The sequence below is a fragment of the Drosophila sulfurigaster genome, chromosome 2R (assembly GCF_023558435.1).
Source record: "Drosophila sulfurigaster albostrigata strain 15112-1811.04 chromosome 2R, ASM2355843v2, whole genome shotgun sequence".
NCBI lineage: Eukaryota > Metazoa > Arthropoda > Insecta > Diptera > Drosophilidae > Drosophila > Drosophila sulfurigaster.
Window position 1 is genome coordinate 5366522 of NC_084882.1, and position 13536 is coordinate 5380057.

At 43.0% G+C, this 13536-nt stretch overlaps 1 protein-coding gene across 6 annotated transcripts in view; it reads right to left on the reverse strand.

Moving 5' to 3' along the window:
* Window positions 1–13536, reverse strand: part of LOC133838414 (homeobox protein homothorax) — a 114630-nt gene that overhangs the window by 85937 nt on the left and 15157 nt on the right. For all 6 annotated transcript variants that reach the window (XR_009893945.1, XM_062269498.1, XM_062269497.1 and 3 more), the window contains exons 4-5: window positions 5723–5773; window positions 3426–3476 (exon numbers count right to left, since the gene is read on the reverse strand). Coding sequence is in view for 5 of the 6 variants with exons in the window: in XM_062269498.1 (XP_062125482.1) it covers window positions 3426–3476; window positions 5723–5773 (102 nt within the window). In the remaining variant the exon portion in view is untranslated. The remainder of the gene's footprint in view (window positions 1–3425; window positions 3477–5722; window positions 5774–13536) is intronic.

The window sequence follows — 13536 nt, forward strand, 5'->3', positions numbered from 1 at the left end:
GTGGCTTGCAGTTGTCTCGTTCTCTAATCTCATGCAAATCGCTCCAATCTGCGCAGTGGTAATTTTCGATTTCCGTTCATAGATAGCGTTAAATGTTCTATAACAGAGATGAGGAGCTCTCAGTTCTCGGTTCTCAGTTCTGAGCTCTAAGCTCTGAGGCCTGCCGGTTGCCGACTGACAGTGCCGCCAATTTCAAGCTCCCTAGCTTCTTAGCAACAAGTTTTGTGTGTTTTATTTTTTGCATTTTGTTTAACAAGCGTGCGGCAAAAAAATGTACAACACTGCTGACATTTAAATGAAATGTAATTAAGAAAAAACACACACTAAATAAACAACCATAACAAGCACAGCAACAGCCATGAGAGCAACAGCAACAGCCACAGCCACAACAGCGACAGCCGACAAACACTTCGAGTTGAATCTAAAGTGCTTGAAAAAATTAATATAAATGCAAAAAAAATATAAATATCTACATATATCTGAGCGAAATGCTCGAAACGTGAACAAGACGAACTGTAAACACGCTTTATCTAATTGATAGACAGAAAACTCAATTGTTCAGCGAGTGCATTCAACTATAAAATAAATCGATTCTTGTGTAAACACATAACTAACTTTACGGCCCCAAATGGCCCTTAAGTGCAGTCTCTTTAAATTTCTTTTTGTGTGACTGTTAATCGAGAATAAGTGCCGCTAAGTAAAACTGACTTAACAGATGAAAATGAAATGTATTTCAAGAGCCACAACTAGCTAAACACCAATTCCATGTAGTGCTCAACCATAGAGTTATTTCACAGTGGCCCCATTCCGCATTCCGCGTTCCCGCTCCGTTCCGTTCCCAGATTCAATTCCGTTCCCGATGTTGCTGCAGATGCCGGTGTCAATGCTGATTCTGATGCTGAAGCTCAAGCTCAAACTCAAGCTGAAGCTGATGCCGGTACAGCCGCCAAGCTGTGAGCTGTGACTGCTTACCCCCTGCCAGGGTGTGTGTGTGTATGTGTGTGTGTCTGTGAGTGTGCAACTGACCCAACGTGTGTTGTGTCCGTCAGTCTATCCAGCTGTCCCACTATCTGTTTGTCAATTGCAATGCGCCATCGTCGTTGTCGTCGTGTTTTTTCTTTTTATTTTTGTGTTTTTTCGTTTTTTTTTTTTTGCATGTGACTGTGACGAGAATTTTCCGTGCTGGATGGGAACTGAGAGCTCTGAGTTGAGCTGAGCTGAGCTGAGGACTGCAGACTGGGCACTTGGGGCTGGCAAACCAGTTTTGACAGACACAAGTCTTGAAACGTCTTTTTAACTGATTCTGTATGTTGTTGTTTTTTTTTTTTGTTCTTTAGCAGTAACAAATATCTTCATATACAGAATATATATATATATATATATATATATATATATATATATACTTTTTGCCAGTCAGCCCGCACATTTTATTTAAGTATTATTTTTTATTTATTTTTTTCTCTTTTTGTTTTTATTTATTTTTTACACCGAAAATCGCCCGCTGCATTTTGTTGGCTGCATATAAATGAATTGTATCTTTTTTATACAAGATGCTACAGTTCTTTGTGCCGATTGCTGGTCGCTGTTGTTGTTGCTGTTGCTGTTTGCTGTTACTGTTGCTGTTGCCAATTGTTGGTTCGTGTGTGTCGCAAGCTGTGTGAGTGACAAATGACAAAACAAAAACCTGTCGTGGGCTGTGTGATGATGATAAAGATCTCGATCGGTAGGCAGAGAGTACTTCTCTTGCTCAGAGAACGACTATTGAATACAGGGTGCCGCATGCAACAAATTGCAGCAGCTGGCTACCTGGCTGACTGACAGATTGGCTGACTGACTGACTGACAGACTGACTGAGCGAGTGACTGAGTTGCTTGGCCTGGCTTACTGCACTACTTTCAATAGAAAGCGCTTGTAGCTGCAGTTTGTAATTAACATTGGTCAACGCTAATTGCACATTGATTGACTTTTGTTGTATTTGTGATCGTTGTCATTAGCCCAATAGCAGCGTGCCAGTTACAATCCCGACAATAAATGACTTAGGGGCCTACAAGACTCAAAGTCTCGAAGCCTTCAAGCGAACCAGCAAAAATGGGGCTCAGCTTCGTATTCTCTTAGCGTTTGTTCTTTTTTTTTTTCTTTTTCTGTTTTTGTTTTTATAATGTTTTGCATAATTTCTTACTTAAGACTTAATTGAAAACGAGAAGAAAACAAAAATAAATACAGACACACACACACATTTATACCTTGATGACGAGTTTAGCTCAAAAGCCCGGCTCAACTTCGTTTTGGGCTTCGGTTTCGGTTTCGGTCGACGCTCCACGCTTCGTTGCGCATTTGCCTAATTAATTTTCTCGACACAGCAGCAGCAGCAGCAGATACAGTGGACAATGGGTGCCGAGGGAGGTGGGGAGCGGGCAAGGCATTAATTACGACCACGTTGAGGAACAACTTCCATTAAGACTGTCGGCTGGCAAACACACAAACCCAAACCCAAACACACACGCACCACGACTTGTCGAGCTCTTGCATATTATTTGAAATTAAAACAAATTAGGCAACCTGTAATTTTTCCATTTAGAGTATAAAGTGTCCAATAATAAAGTAGGTGTTGCTGCTTGTTTGTGGGCTGCATTCCCAAAATTATTCATGTGCAGACAGCAGTTGAGTTGAGGGGGGTATCCACACCTCGTGAATTAACAACAAAGCAGCGCCGCTGAATGAATGCGTTGCATTGTGTGGCGCATTGCAGCGCGATGCAAATATGTTTGTTCGCCTCCCCCTCCCCCCTTGAGCAGACAATAACAACCAAGCTGTTGTCGTTAAGTACCTGGTCAGACAAACAGACAGAAATATTTGTCCCTGTGCTATCTGTGGTATCTCGCATTGAATAAATGCCTTGTCACATCCTGTCGCTGGACTTATCTATATCTAGAGCAGAGCTATGCCAAGCAGTTTCCATGTTACGATTTTGATTGGCAATTAATGCAGTTTTCTGACCACAGCCAGCTGTGCATAGCTGCCCCCCAAAGTTGTTACCATTGCTGTGCTTTAATTTAGATATTTTTCAAAGACAGATACAAACCGCCTGCTGTGCTCCGATTGAAGCCGAAACAAGCTCAATAAAATGTCAACACAACTCGGTTGGCAATTGCAGTGACCACTTGACAACTACTATGCCTTGCCTTTGCTTTTGCTTTTGCTAAACCCTGTGAAACCCCAAAGATATGGATATATTCAGCGATGATTTATGGGTTTTATGGGTGGTCATTCGGGATGGTGATAAATGCCTGTAGATTAGTGAGGCGACTTTACAGCTTACTTTTTGGCAGGTTCCTATCATGTATTGCAATGCTTTACTAATTTTGAAATGACTCTCCTTAATTGTGTGAATTAAATAATAGATTATGAATGGAGCTGGTACTTACTTTTTCTAACTCTAAAAGGTGAAACCGAAGCACTTGTATTGCTTGCACCATCTGCAAAGACAGAGATAAAGAGAGAGAGAGAGAGAGAGAGAGAACACATGAGTTATGCATATCACAAATAATAATAAAATTCATAGCCATAAAGAGTGCTTCCAAACAAATCGTTTGACGCCCCGGAACCAAACACACACACAGACACACACATACACACACAAACACAAGACAAGCAGAGAGCGCCAACTGTTAGTAGAGTGAGCAGATGCTAATTAAAACGTCAGCTTGACATTTGACATTTTTACGATGCTGCTAACTGCTGCGGCCACTGCTGTTCTTGTTGTTGCTGCTACTGCTGCTGTGTGATGTTGGTGCAACAACAATGAGCAACAGTGGCCGGCAAAAACTTTGAAGAATTTCATTTAATGCTTCGACCGCGGCCAAACTGAACCGCATAGTAAAATAATAACATAGAGAAAACATGCTATAAACATTTTTATAGCACGGCCATATGAATCTCGCTGTACATATGTACTATATACATGTATGTGTGTGTGTCCAGAGAGTAGACGTTCTTGTTTCCATCGGCTTCTTCTTCTCCGTTTTAAGTAAGTGTTACTAAATGCACTTTTAAATGTTCAAACATGAACTGTCTATGGCTGGAGTGGGATTGAGAATATCAGAGTGGGGCGGAGAATAGGGAACGGGGACTCAGCCTCAGCTTCAGTCTCTGCTCGGTCTACCGCAGAGTTGTGGCATGCCAAAATGATTTATGGCCAAAGTACGCAGGCGCACACGGCCATGGCCAGAGCCAAAAGCTGATCAGTGCGCAAGTGTTCAGTCTGCAGTTGGCAGTTGGCAGTTGTCTGTCGATGCCAGTGGCAGAGCCTCTTCGAGGCTGGCACTCACTCAGTTTGTTCTACAACTAATAAACTAATCTGCAAGTGCATAAAATTAGGGCCACCGCCAGAGATTTCTCTCTGCAGCTGCAGCTGCTGTTGCTGTGACTGTGGCTGTTGCTGTGGCTGGCGACTAATACGCCATAAAACCAACGACATTAAACGCTGGCAAGTGGCAAGAAGACACTGGCAGTAAGAATACGCAGCCTCTGTGCGAGTGAGTGACACATTTACGACTGAACTGAGGCTGTCTTGCAGTTGCAATTAAAATTAGTTTTGCCCCTTAATCTCTTTATATGCAGCAGCAGCAGCAACAACAGCAGCAGCAGCCACATGAGTTGACGCGATTTGTGCAGCCCAATTGCATGGTTCGTTTTGCACTTTTTGCACGCAGCATTTCCGTCTTGATTTACATGGAATGTCGGTGGACTCGCACTCAGACTCAGACTCGGACTTGGACGCAGATTCAGATTCAGATTTGGAGTCAGACTCTCTGACTCATCTTATGCCCATGTCCAGATGAACTGGAACAAAAGACAGCTACTGACCCGCTGTGCGATGATCACACGCAAAATGTTGTATTAGATATCGCAATGCTTGATGTAAACATTCTTTCTACAGCTGATCTTCATTATGCCGACGATGATGATGATGATGATGATCATGTTGATCACGGCATGATCGCCGTCAAGGTTGCCTTGATGGCATTTCCCTTTGCCTTGGGGCTGCTGCTGCTACTGCTGCTGCCCAGATCTCAATGTATTTGACTAACCCACAGCACACGCAGCAGCACAACGTCGTCTTTATTGTTGCTGTTGGTGTTGTCGTTGCTCTTCTCGCTGCGCAACAGCCCAAAGACTGCCCATTTAGAGAGTGCAAAAATGTCATATGCATCATTAAATCGTTCTGCTTCATATTGTAGTCGTTGTAGACGTTGAATTCACTCGTTGTATGTACATATGTGTATGTACATATGTATGTCGCCCCTTTCTTTCGCTTGCAGTAACATGCAAAAATCAAAATGCGTGCGCGAGAAAAAGAAAAGTGTGGCAACGCTGCGCAATAAAATGCTGATGCACTGAGTGGACGGACGATGAAGATGAAGATGACGCTGGCTTCTGCTTGTGGATCGCATTGTGGATCGCGTTGTGTGTGAGCAAAACAGACACCTCATCAACGCCAAATGAACGAATGCTCATAAATTGGTTTTGGCTGTTGCTAAATTTGCTGTGATTTATTCTAAATAAAAGAAAATTATTCAATTGTTGTCATTGTTTTGGGTCAAGGTGACACACACTCACACTCACACTCACACACACAGACACACCCGCACACTCTGTAAGGCCATGATCTTTGCTTGGGTAATGTTGCTGGCAACATTGTTGCTACGTTTTGTTTACTTACCAGTGAATCGACTTCGGGATCTGCGGTATAGTAGGGTTTCTGTGATCTTATCTGAAAAGAAGGAGAAGAAGAGATCAGTTTGAGTGAGAAACAAATACATATATATGTATATGTATATTTTATACTAGTTTGAAATCGTTGCAAATATGTATAAGCTGCAGCTGCAGCTGTTGCTGTTGCTGTTGCTGCTGCTGCTGATGTTGCTACTGCTGCTGCTGTGCTGAATCTTGACGAACGCAGACAGGTGGTAACTGCAGTTTCGAGCTACTCCGTGACTAGGTCGCCTAGTATTTTCAGTTGTCCGTTGTCTGTCGTTTGTCGTCTGCTGTCTGTTGTCTGCTGTCTGTGTCGTCGCCGTTTTATGATGGCAACTCACAGTCCAAGCGATAAGCGATATAAACCAGCAGCAATAGCAACAGCAACAGCAACGCCAACAACAACTGATGTTGGTTTCCAAAACACTGCATGGGAAACTCAACATTTGCGTAAAATTTGCTGTTGTTGCTCATCAGAGCAGAGGTGACTCGCTGTGACCATAAAAGCGATTCTGGTTTTTGTGTTTGTTGTTGCTGTTGCTTTTATTGCAAAAGGCAACAGAAATAAACCACACACTTAGATAAAAATCACAAAAGCAATATGTGGCTAGATAAAAAGAGAACAAAAAAAAAATGGAAAAATGGCCACACAGACCGCGACCGACGACCGACGACAGAAGGTCAAATAAATGCTGCGAATTATTTGATTTTATTAATGTTGTTGCTGTTGTTGTTGTTGTTGCTATTACTGAAGATTGTTCAGTTCGGTGTGTCAACTCTCTCACGGAACTAGAAACCCAGCTTGGGTTGTTCTTCAATAGATCGTTAGATAAACAACACAACACACAAAATGTAGCTACACCCGCTGCGAAATTTTATAATCATGGCAAGATCTTCAGTTGACCTTGCGTGTTCTTTTGGGTTATTTTGTTGCCTTTTTTTAGTGTCATGACAAAAGACCACACAGCAGTCAATGCAAGGCTGCACTGCAGGTGAGCTCAACGGATCTGCACAGATATTCGAAGCAACGCAAGGGAACTATCAATCAAGGCATCGATGTGCGACACTCGATACTCGATACTAATGCATTATGCGAGTAACGGCAATTTGAAATTGAAATGTGGCATGGACGACTAATAATCATGCTGCAGAAAGACAGAGAGAGAGAGAGAGAGAAGCGTGCAACACACATACACAAACAAGATCAGATCGGCAAGGAGTTCAAGTCCAAGTCTGACTCTTTGGCCAGACATCTGCAGATATGTGGGTAGCCGAGACAGTCGACAGTTGAGAGCCGAGTCCAACAATGAAGCATGAGAAAAACGCCCCATTGTGAGGCGAACTTCAACAACTACCACAACAGCAATTCCCATGTACATGAGGCACAATCATTGAAGAGAGTATGAAACGCAGCTAGTTGCGTGTGGAGTTGTAGTTGGAGTTGGAGAGTTGTGCCAAAGTTGCCCGCTGCCAGTTGGCTTTAATGTTGCATTTTCAAATGCTGGTTGGTCGCAGCAAGTCACACACACACACACACACACACTCACACACACACACACACACTTATACACAGCAGTAGCCCGTGAAGTTGTCAAACTGGTTTGCATGATAACTCTCCGTTTGGATGGCTGACTGGATGGCGATCAGGTCGCGCTTTAACTTTAGCTGATATGAAAAGCACGAGGGTCGCAGTCATGAGTGGAGAAGACAGAGGAGGAAGAGGAGAAGGGAGGAAGCATTGAGCTGCGCTGGCATATTGCACACACGCACTTCGCTGTCAGAGGCGAAATGAAATCAAAATGGCTGCCAGCTTGCATCGCTCATCTCTCTCAATTCGCAGCGCTAATTGCGAGTCCAAGCTCACTGATAAACGCCTCAACTTGAGCCAGTGTGTGCTGCACTTTTTAAAAATGTATAAATCATTGGCAACAAGCAAAAAGACACACACAGTGTAAGTGTGTGTGTGTGTCTAGAGACAAGTCTATAAATAAGATGCGCGTGAAAATAACATCAACACAAAATGAGAATCAAATTTAAAATCAAAATGAAAACGAAATGAAAATGAAAATGGGAAAACTCTCTACTATATAGATACATATATGTACATACTTATTTTAGAGAGAACATTTTGTCAACACCGCCGCGTGGGCGTCTGCAGCTGACAATTTCTTATTTATAGCCCTGCGAAGAGGCGCATTTTCATTTTCAATTTCAATTTCCAATGCGGAAACCCCTCGAAATAAAAAAAGACAGAAACTAAACTAAAAAAGCAAGAGCAACAGCAACAACAACAAGAACAAAACTCACACGCGGACAACAACACGCACTTTAAAAATAAAATGGAAAATTGCGCGTCATGTCATTGGGTTTACTTTGTGTTGGTTTCTGAACGCTTGACGCTTAACGCTTGACGCCTGCCACCGAACACACAATTCTAATCAGTTTCACATGGGCAGCTCATAAATTTCGCAAGCCAGCGGCGACTAAATAAAATCACTACTGTTTAGATACTGCTCTTGAAGCGCTTTTATGATGCCTCAATAAATGCAATTATACAACCAGCGTTGTTCACAATACCCCACAACAACAACAACAACTACAACAATACAACAACGTCCTCGGGGGTCTGTCCCCGGCTATACATATGTACATATAGCTATGACTTCGGATTCGAGTTCGAGTTCGGGTGTATCTCGTGGGGTCTCCATGCACAAAAGATACGCAGCAAGATCGCTGTCATAAATTGTATGGCATTTTCAAATCAAATTCATTTCATCAACTCGGCCACGTGCTATCTGAGCAACAGCAATGGCAACAGCAACAACAACAGCAGCAGAAGAACAACAATATTATCGCCATAAAGTATATGTATATAGAAACGTATGTATACATACTTGGAATTATGATTCAATCAGAACTGCTTTTAATTTCTCACATGATAAATTTATAGAAATTTGAGACACTAAAAACCGAAATAAAAATCGAAACGCAATCCACAAAAGAGCTCAGTCCATAAAACGCCTCAAATGTTTTGGCTGACTAGTGTGTGTGTGTGTGTGCGTGTGTGTGTGTGTGTGCGTGTATGGGGAGAATTTGTTTTTGCTACGTTTTTATTATGCCAATAGCTAGGAGTTGCTCGTCCGGGTCCGCCCGCGTTTATAGCCCTGGCATTGTGTTGGCAATAAACCTGTGCGGGCGGGCGGGCTGTTATTCGCCGAGTGTAGAGTCTAGCAGAGTGGGGTGGGGAGGGGGGCACTGAGAGCTGCAAGCAAGTGTGTGGCTCGCAGTCTTGAGCACTTGAGTAATGGCCATAAAGCGCGCCCAACAAACGGCCATAAAGCAATTTATGCACCCGGCCATGTCGACTTTCGGAATCAGCGCGCACAGTAGCCAAACAGACGGACGTCGATCATAGCCCATAAGACATCCCCTCCCTCTTCTCTCGCTATCACCCTATCGCACTCACAGTTTAGGCACTTGAAAAAGTGCAGTGATAACAGGCTAGACATTGCCACGAAACTGCAGCTAAAGTTCACTTGAACCAAAACTAGTTCGTCTCTAGTTGTTGTTGTTGTTGTTGATCCACATTGTGGCGCCTAAATTGTTGCACGTAGCTTCACTAATTTTCGTTATTACTTTTGTAATTCGCTGCGTGCCACGGCGCCAACGCTTCCTGCTCTGCCCTTTCCCCTTTCCCCGTTCCCCTAGCCAGCGCGGCATGCGGGCTGCTATCATAAACAAAGAGCAAAGACAAACAACAACAACAACAAGTACGTGAATCAAAGAGCATTTGTCGAAAAATATCAAGGTTTTATCTTGTACAGTAAATGGTGCAAATTGAAATAAGTTATAAGTTAGTTAAGTTATGTGTGTGTGTGCGTGTGGAGTGTTGCGGCAGCAACTTTGCGTATGTCACCAAAATCATTCACTTGAAAATCGCAGTAACCGAAGTATGCAGCAAACCTATCAAATTTCTCACACATACGCGAGCCGAACAAGAGAACAACAACAACAACAACAAGTGGTAACTGTAGCAGTTGCAACACCCACATTTAGGCACCTAAAAGCTTGCACAACCGCCTCTGCACCCCACCACAGTTGAGGCACAGTTCGAGTTGCAGTTCCTATCCGAAAAGAACACACTCCCGCACACACATGGACTGAATGGCTGAACAATAATTTTGTTGTAATGCAATACGAAATATATTATTTGCTTAGCTGATGATGTTGTGGTTGTTCCTCATGATGATGTTCTCACTGCTTAATGCTTTCGATGTAGTTGTTGTCGTTGTCGTTGTTGCTGTTGCTGTAAAAGTGCTTGTTTAATGTCGCTGATTACCTTTAACCGACATTAACAGCAAAGAAAAGCAAACCAAACCAAGCCAACAAAACCAAAACCAAACCAAAACAAAACAAAATATAAACATCAACATCAACATAAACATAAAACCCAAACGCTCTCCATCTACACAGCAGAGAGTCATCGTTTTTATCTTTACAATGGGCACACAATATCGGTAGTAAAAAGCAAACTACATATAGTACAACTATAACTACGACAATTGAGGTGACAGTCGAAGTAAAAGCTACAGCAGAGTGCTTCCATCATAATGGAGCAGTTCTACATGCCGCGCATTGCGGCCGATTTACTTTTTTTATGACCCTCATCGTCATGTTTATAAACGCACATGTATCTACCATAGAGCCATAGCTACAGATATAGATATACCATAGCTGTTGCTGTATCTTCAACTGTGAGTACAGGCCACCTATTTACGAGCCAAAACAAACGACTTACTGAGGTAGCTCGGCCGCTGTCTCAGAGACACAGATACTTCTAACAATTATCAGGCGAAGAAGCGAAGAAGCGCGTAGTAGACATTAGCAACATTCTGAATGTCAATATTTGCATTGGAATGTAACAGCCCAAAAGGAGAACCAACAGCAACAGCTACAGATTTCGTTGACTACTTGTGGCGCATATCAATGGTACCTGCGCCTATAGCTAGATACACACATGTAACGACGCGACGTCTGCTCTTAGGGCTGAATAAACATCCGGCATGGTTGGAATGAAGATAACATACTAACAGACATAGAAATAGTCGGTGCCACATCCTTTCTGAGTCTGAGATACTGCAATTTTAATTCGAAAAGTGTTAGACAGCCATCGATTGTCAACACCCATTGGCCACAATTTGTCAGGGCGTCAGCTCTGCTCGACGCTTCTTTGAATTTTAATTGAAAGCGTTTAGCACACGTCTAGTCCGTGGGAGAGGGCCATAAATCATGCTGGCTCATAAGTAACGGCACATAAATAAGAGCGAAGCGAAAGACTCTGACAAACGTGTATTCAAACACACATAGTTCGGATGCCAAATGATAATGGGCGGCTGTGAGGACGAGCACGAGAGATGAGAGCTGAGAGCTGAGCATTACCAATGCTTACAACGAGTATCTCTACTTAAAATAATCAAAAAACGAGCCAGCTAATGGGTCAGGCAGACAGACACACAGAGAGTATTTGATGATAGTATTAGGGACTAGGTAATGTGGCACACACACTGCGATAATGTTGCTGCCAGATACATCGTATATCGCATATAGAGCTGTTAAAAAGGGTCAAACTTCTATACAAATATTGAAAGTCATCAGCTGAGCAGACGTTCCGATACCCGATTCCCGATTCTCTATTCTCTATTCCCGATCCCGACTAACGACCCCGTCAGAAATAAACAGATACGCAGAGAGTGCAGGCTGAGCAATTGTAGATTGTACAAATTAAATAATTACATTTAAAAGGCGCCAAGTGGTTCCATAAACAAATATTTGAATACACCAAAAGCAGCGGAATTCTAATTTCGTTCGCGGGAAAACCGATGCAGCTGCATGCCACAGACTGCAGACTACGGCAAAGTAAATATTCGTTGCCCCTGGTGGGTGGCAGGCTGTGCCAAATCAATTCACGCTGTGAATTGCAATTGCCGAGCAGCAGCCGTAGTCGCAGTCACGGCAACAACATCAGCATCTCCGTTTGCCGCGTCGCAATTGAGGAGTGTCGAGGAGGGAAGGCATCGAAGTCGTTGTTGCCTCACCTTGGCAACAGTTGCGGCTGCGCAATTCGAATCTACACTCAAGTTGCTCTTTTCGCAGTTGTCATTATATTTTTTCCTGTCTTTTTGGGCTAACAAGTTGGGCAAATGGATGTGCCTTTTGTTTGATTTGCAGCTAAAAGAAATTCAAAACCAAATTGGAAAAACCCGCTGCCTCTAAGGGTTGCAACTGAAGGCAGAAAATAAAAGAACAATGCTTTAATAATATAACTGCGCATAGCTGCAGACTGAGAAAGAGAGCTGGCATGAGAGATTAAAAAGGTACCAAATTCCGAATAAAAAGGCAAAGGTTCCTCAATGTGTGTGTGTGTGTTTTTTTTTATCATTCAGAGAACAAAGACTAAAGCTGTACCACAGACAGCCAACTCCAACTGAGCCAGGGAATGTGGCACAAAGGAGATTAAGTTCCTTTTCAATAAACGAGACGGACACACACGCAAATGCGTAGAGTTCTGCAGACACACAGTTCCACAGTTGCCCCGAATCCAAGTGAGCATTCCTTCCAAAGACTGCCAAAGGCAAACCAACCAAACCAAAGGCTGCCCAGAAGAACTGCGCAAGCGTAACCTTTCATACCTGATTATTTGGGCACTCTTTAGAAATATCTCTTTTCTTCTTCTGTTCTGTTCAGTTCGGTTCGGTTCGTTTTGTTTCGTTTCGTCTCGACTCGTTTCATTCGAAATCAGAAAATGCAATTTACGAAAACAAAAACAGACTGTAAGGAAAAGCAAGTCCCGGGAACGGGGTCATATGGAATGGCCTCAATGCGAGCGAGCGAGAGAGAAAGAGAAAGAGAGAGAGAGAGAGAGACAAGCCATAGGCCAAAACATTGATTGGTATTAACGCTTTAACCTGTTCAGGTTTCTCTATATTTATCGCAGGTAGCAGCCTTGCATTGATTGCCTCGAACTGACTGCCTACCTAGCTGCTAATCCAGAGCCAGAGCCAGAGCCAAAGCCAGATTCAAAGCCAGAGGCGTTTGTTCCAACTATTTTTGGCCAGTTAGTTGAGTTATTCATCTTGTGGAAAGTTGCTCAAATTGTAATGTCAAGGACAGTCGCATTAAATCTGCTGTTTGTTTTTACAGAGGACTGACAACATGATACACAAGCTGAAAACAACAACAGACAACTGATGCATGTTGTTCATATGAAAAACAGCAAAGGCGAATCGAATAGAGATGCTGGGTCTGACGCAGAAAACTGAAATATCATCATCATCGCCCTCGTCAGCAGCATCATGATCATCAGTTTACCCGCACTTCATTAATCATCATGCCAAAACAGACAGCCCCAAAACATACTGGTGGTGTATCTGAGTCTGAGTGTGCAGCACACACAAACACAACAACTTAGAAGCAGCGAGAGGCATACGCATGAGTGCGACTGCGACTTCAACTGCGATGCTGCAACCATGTCAGAGTGATCAACCACAAGAACAAAACCAAAAGCAAGAGCCAGAGCAAGAGCAAGACAATGGAGGGACGTTGTCAACGCCAAGCGAAACAAAGATCAACTCATCGCATGTTCAAACTATTAGCCAAAACGCCAAAAAGTTGTCAGGCAGCAAAAGACTGGCCAAGAGGAACGAGGCAACGAGTTATTCGCCTTGTACTTGTCCCATTGTGAGGGGACTGATTTTCATTAAAAATTACTTAAAATGAAAT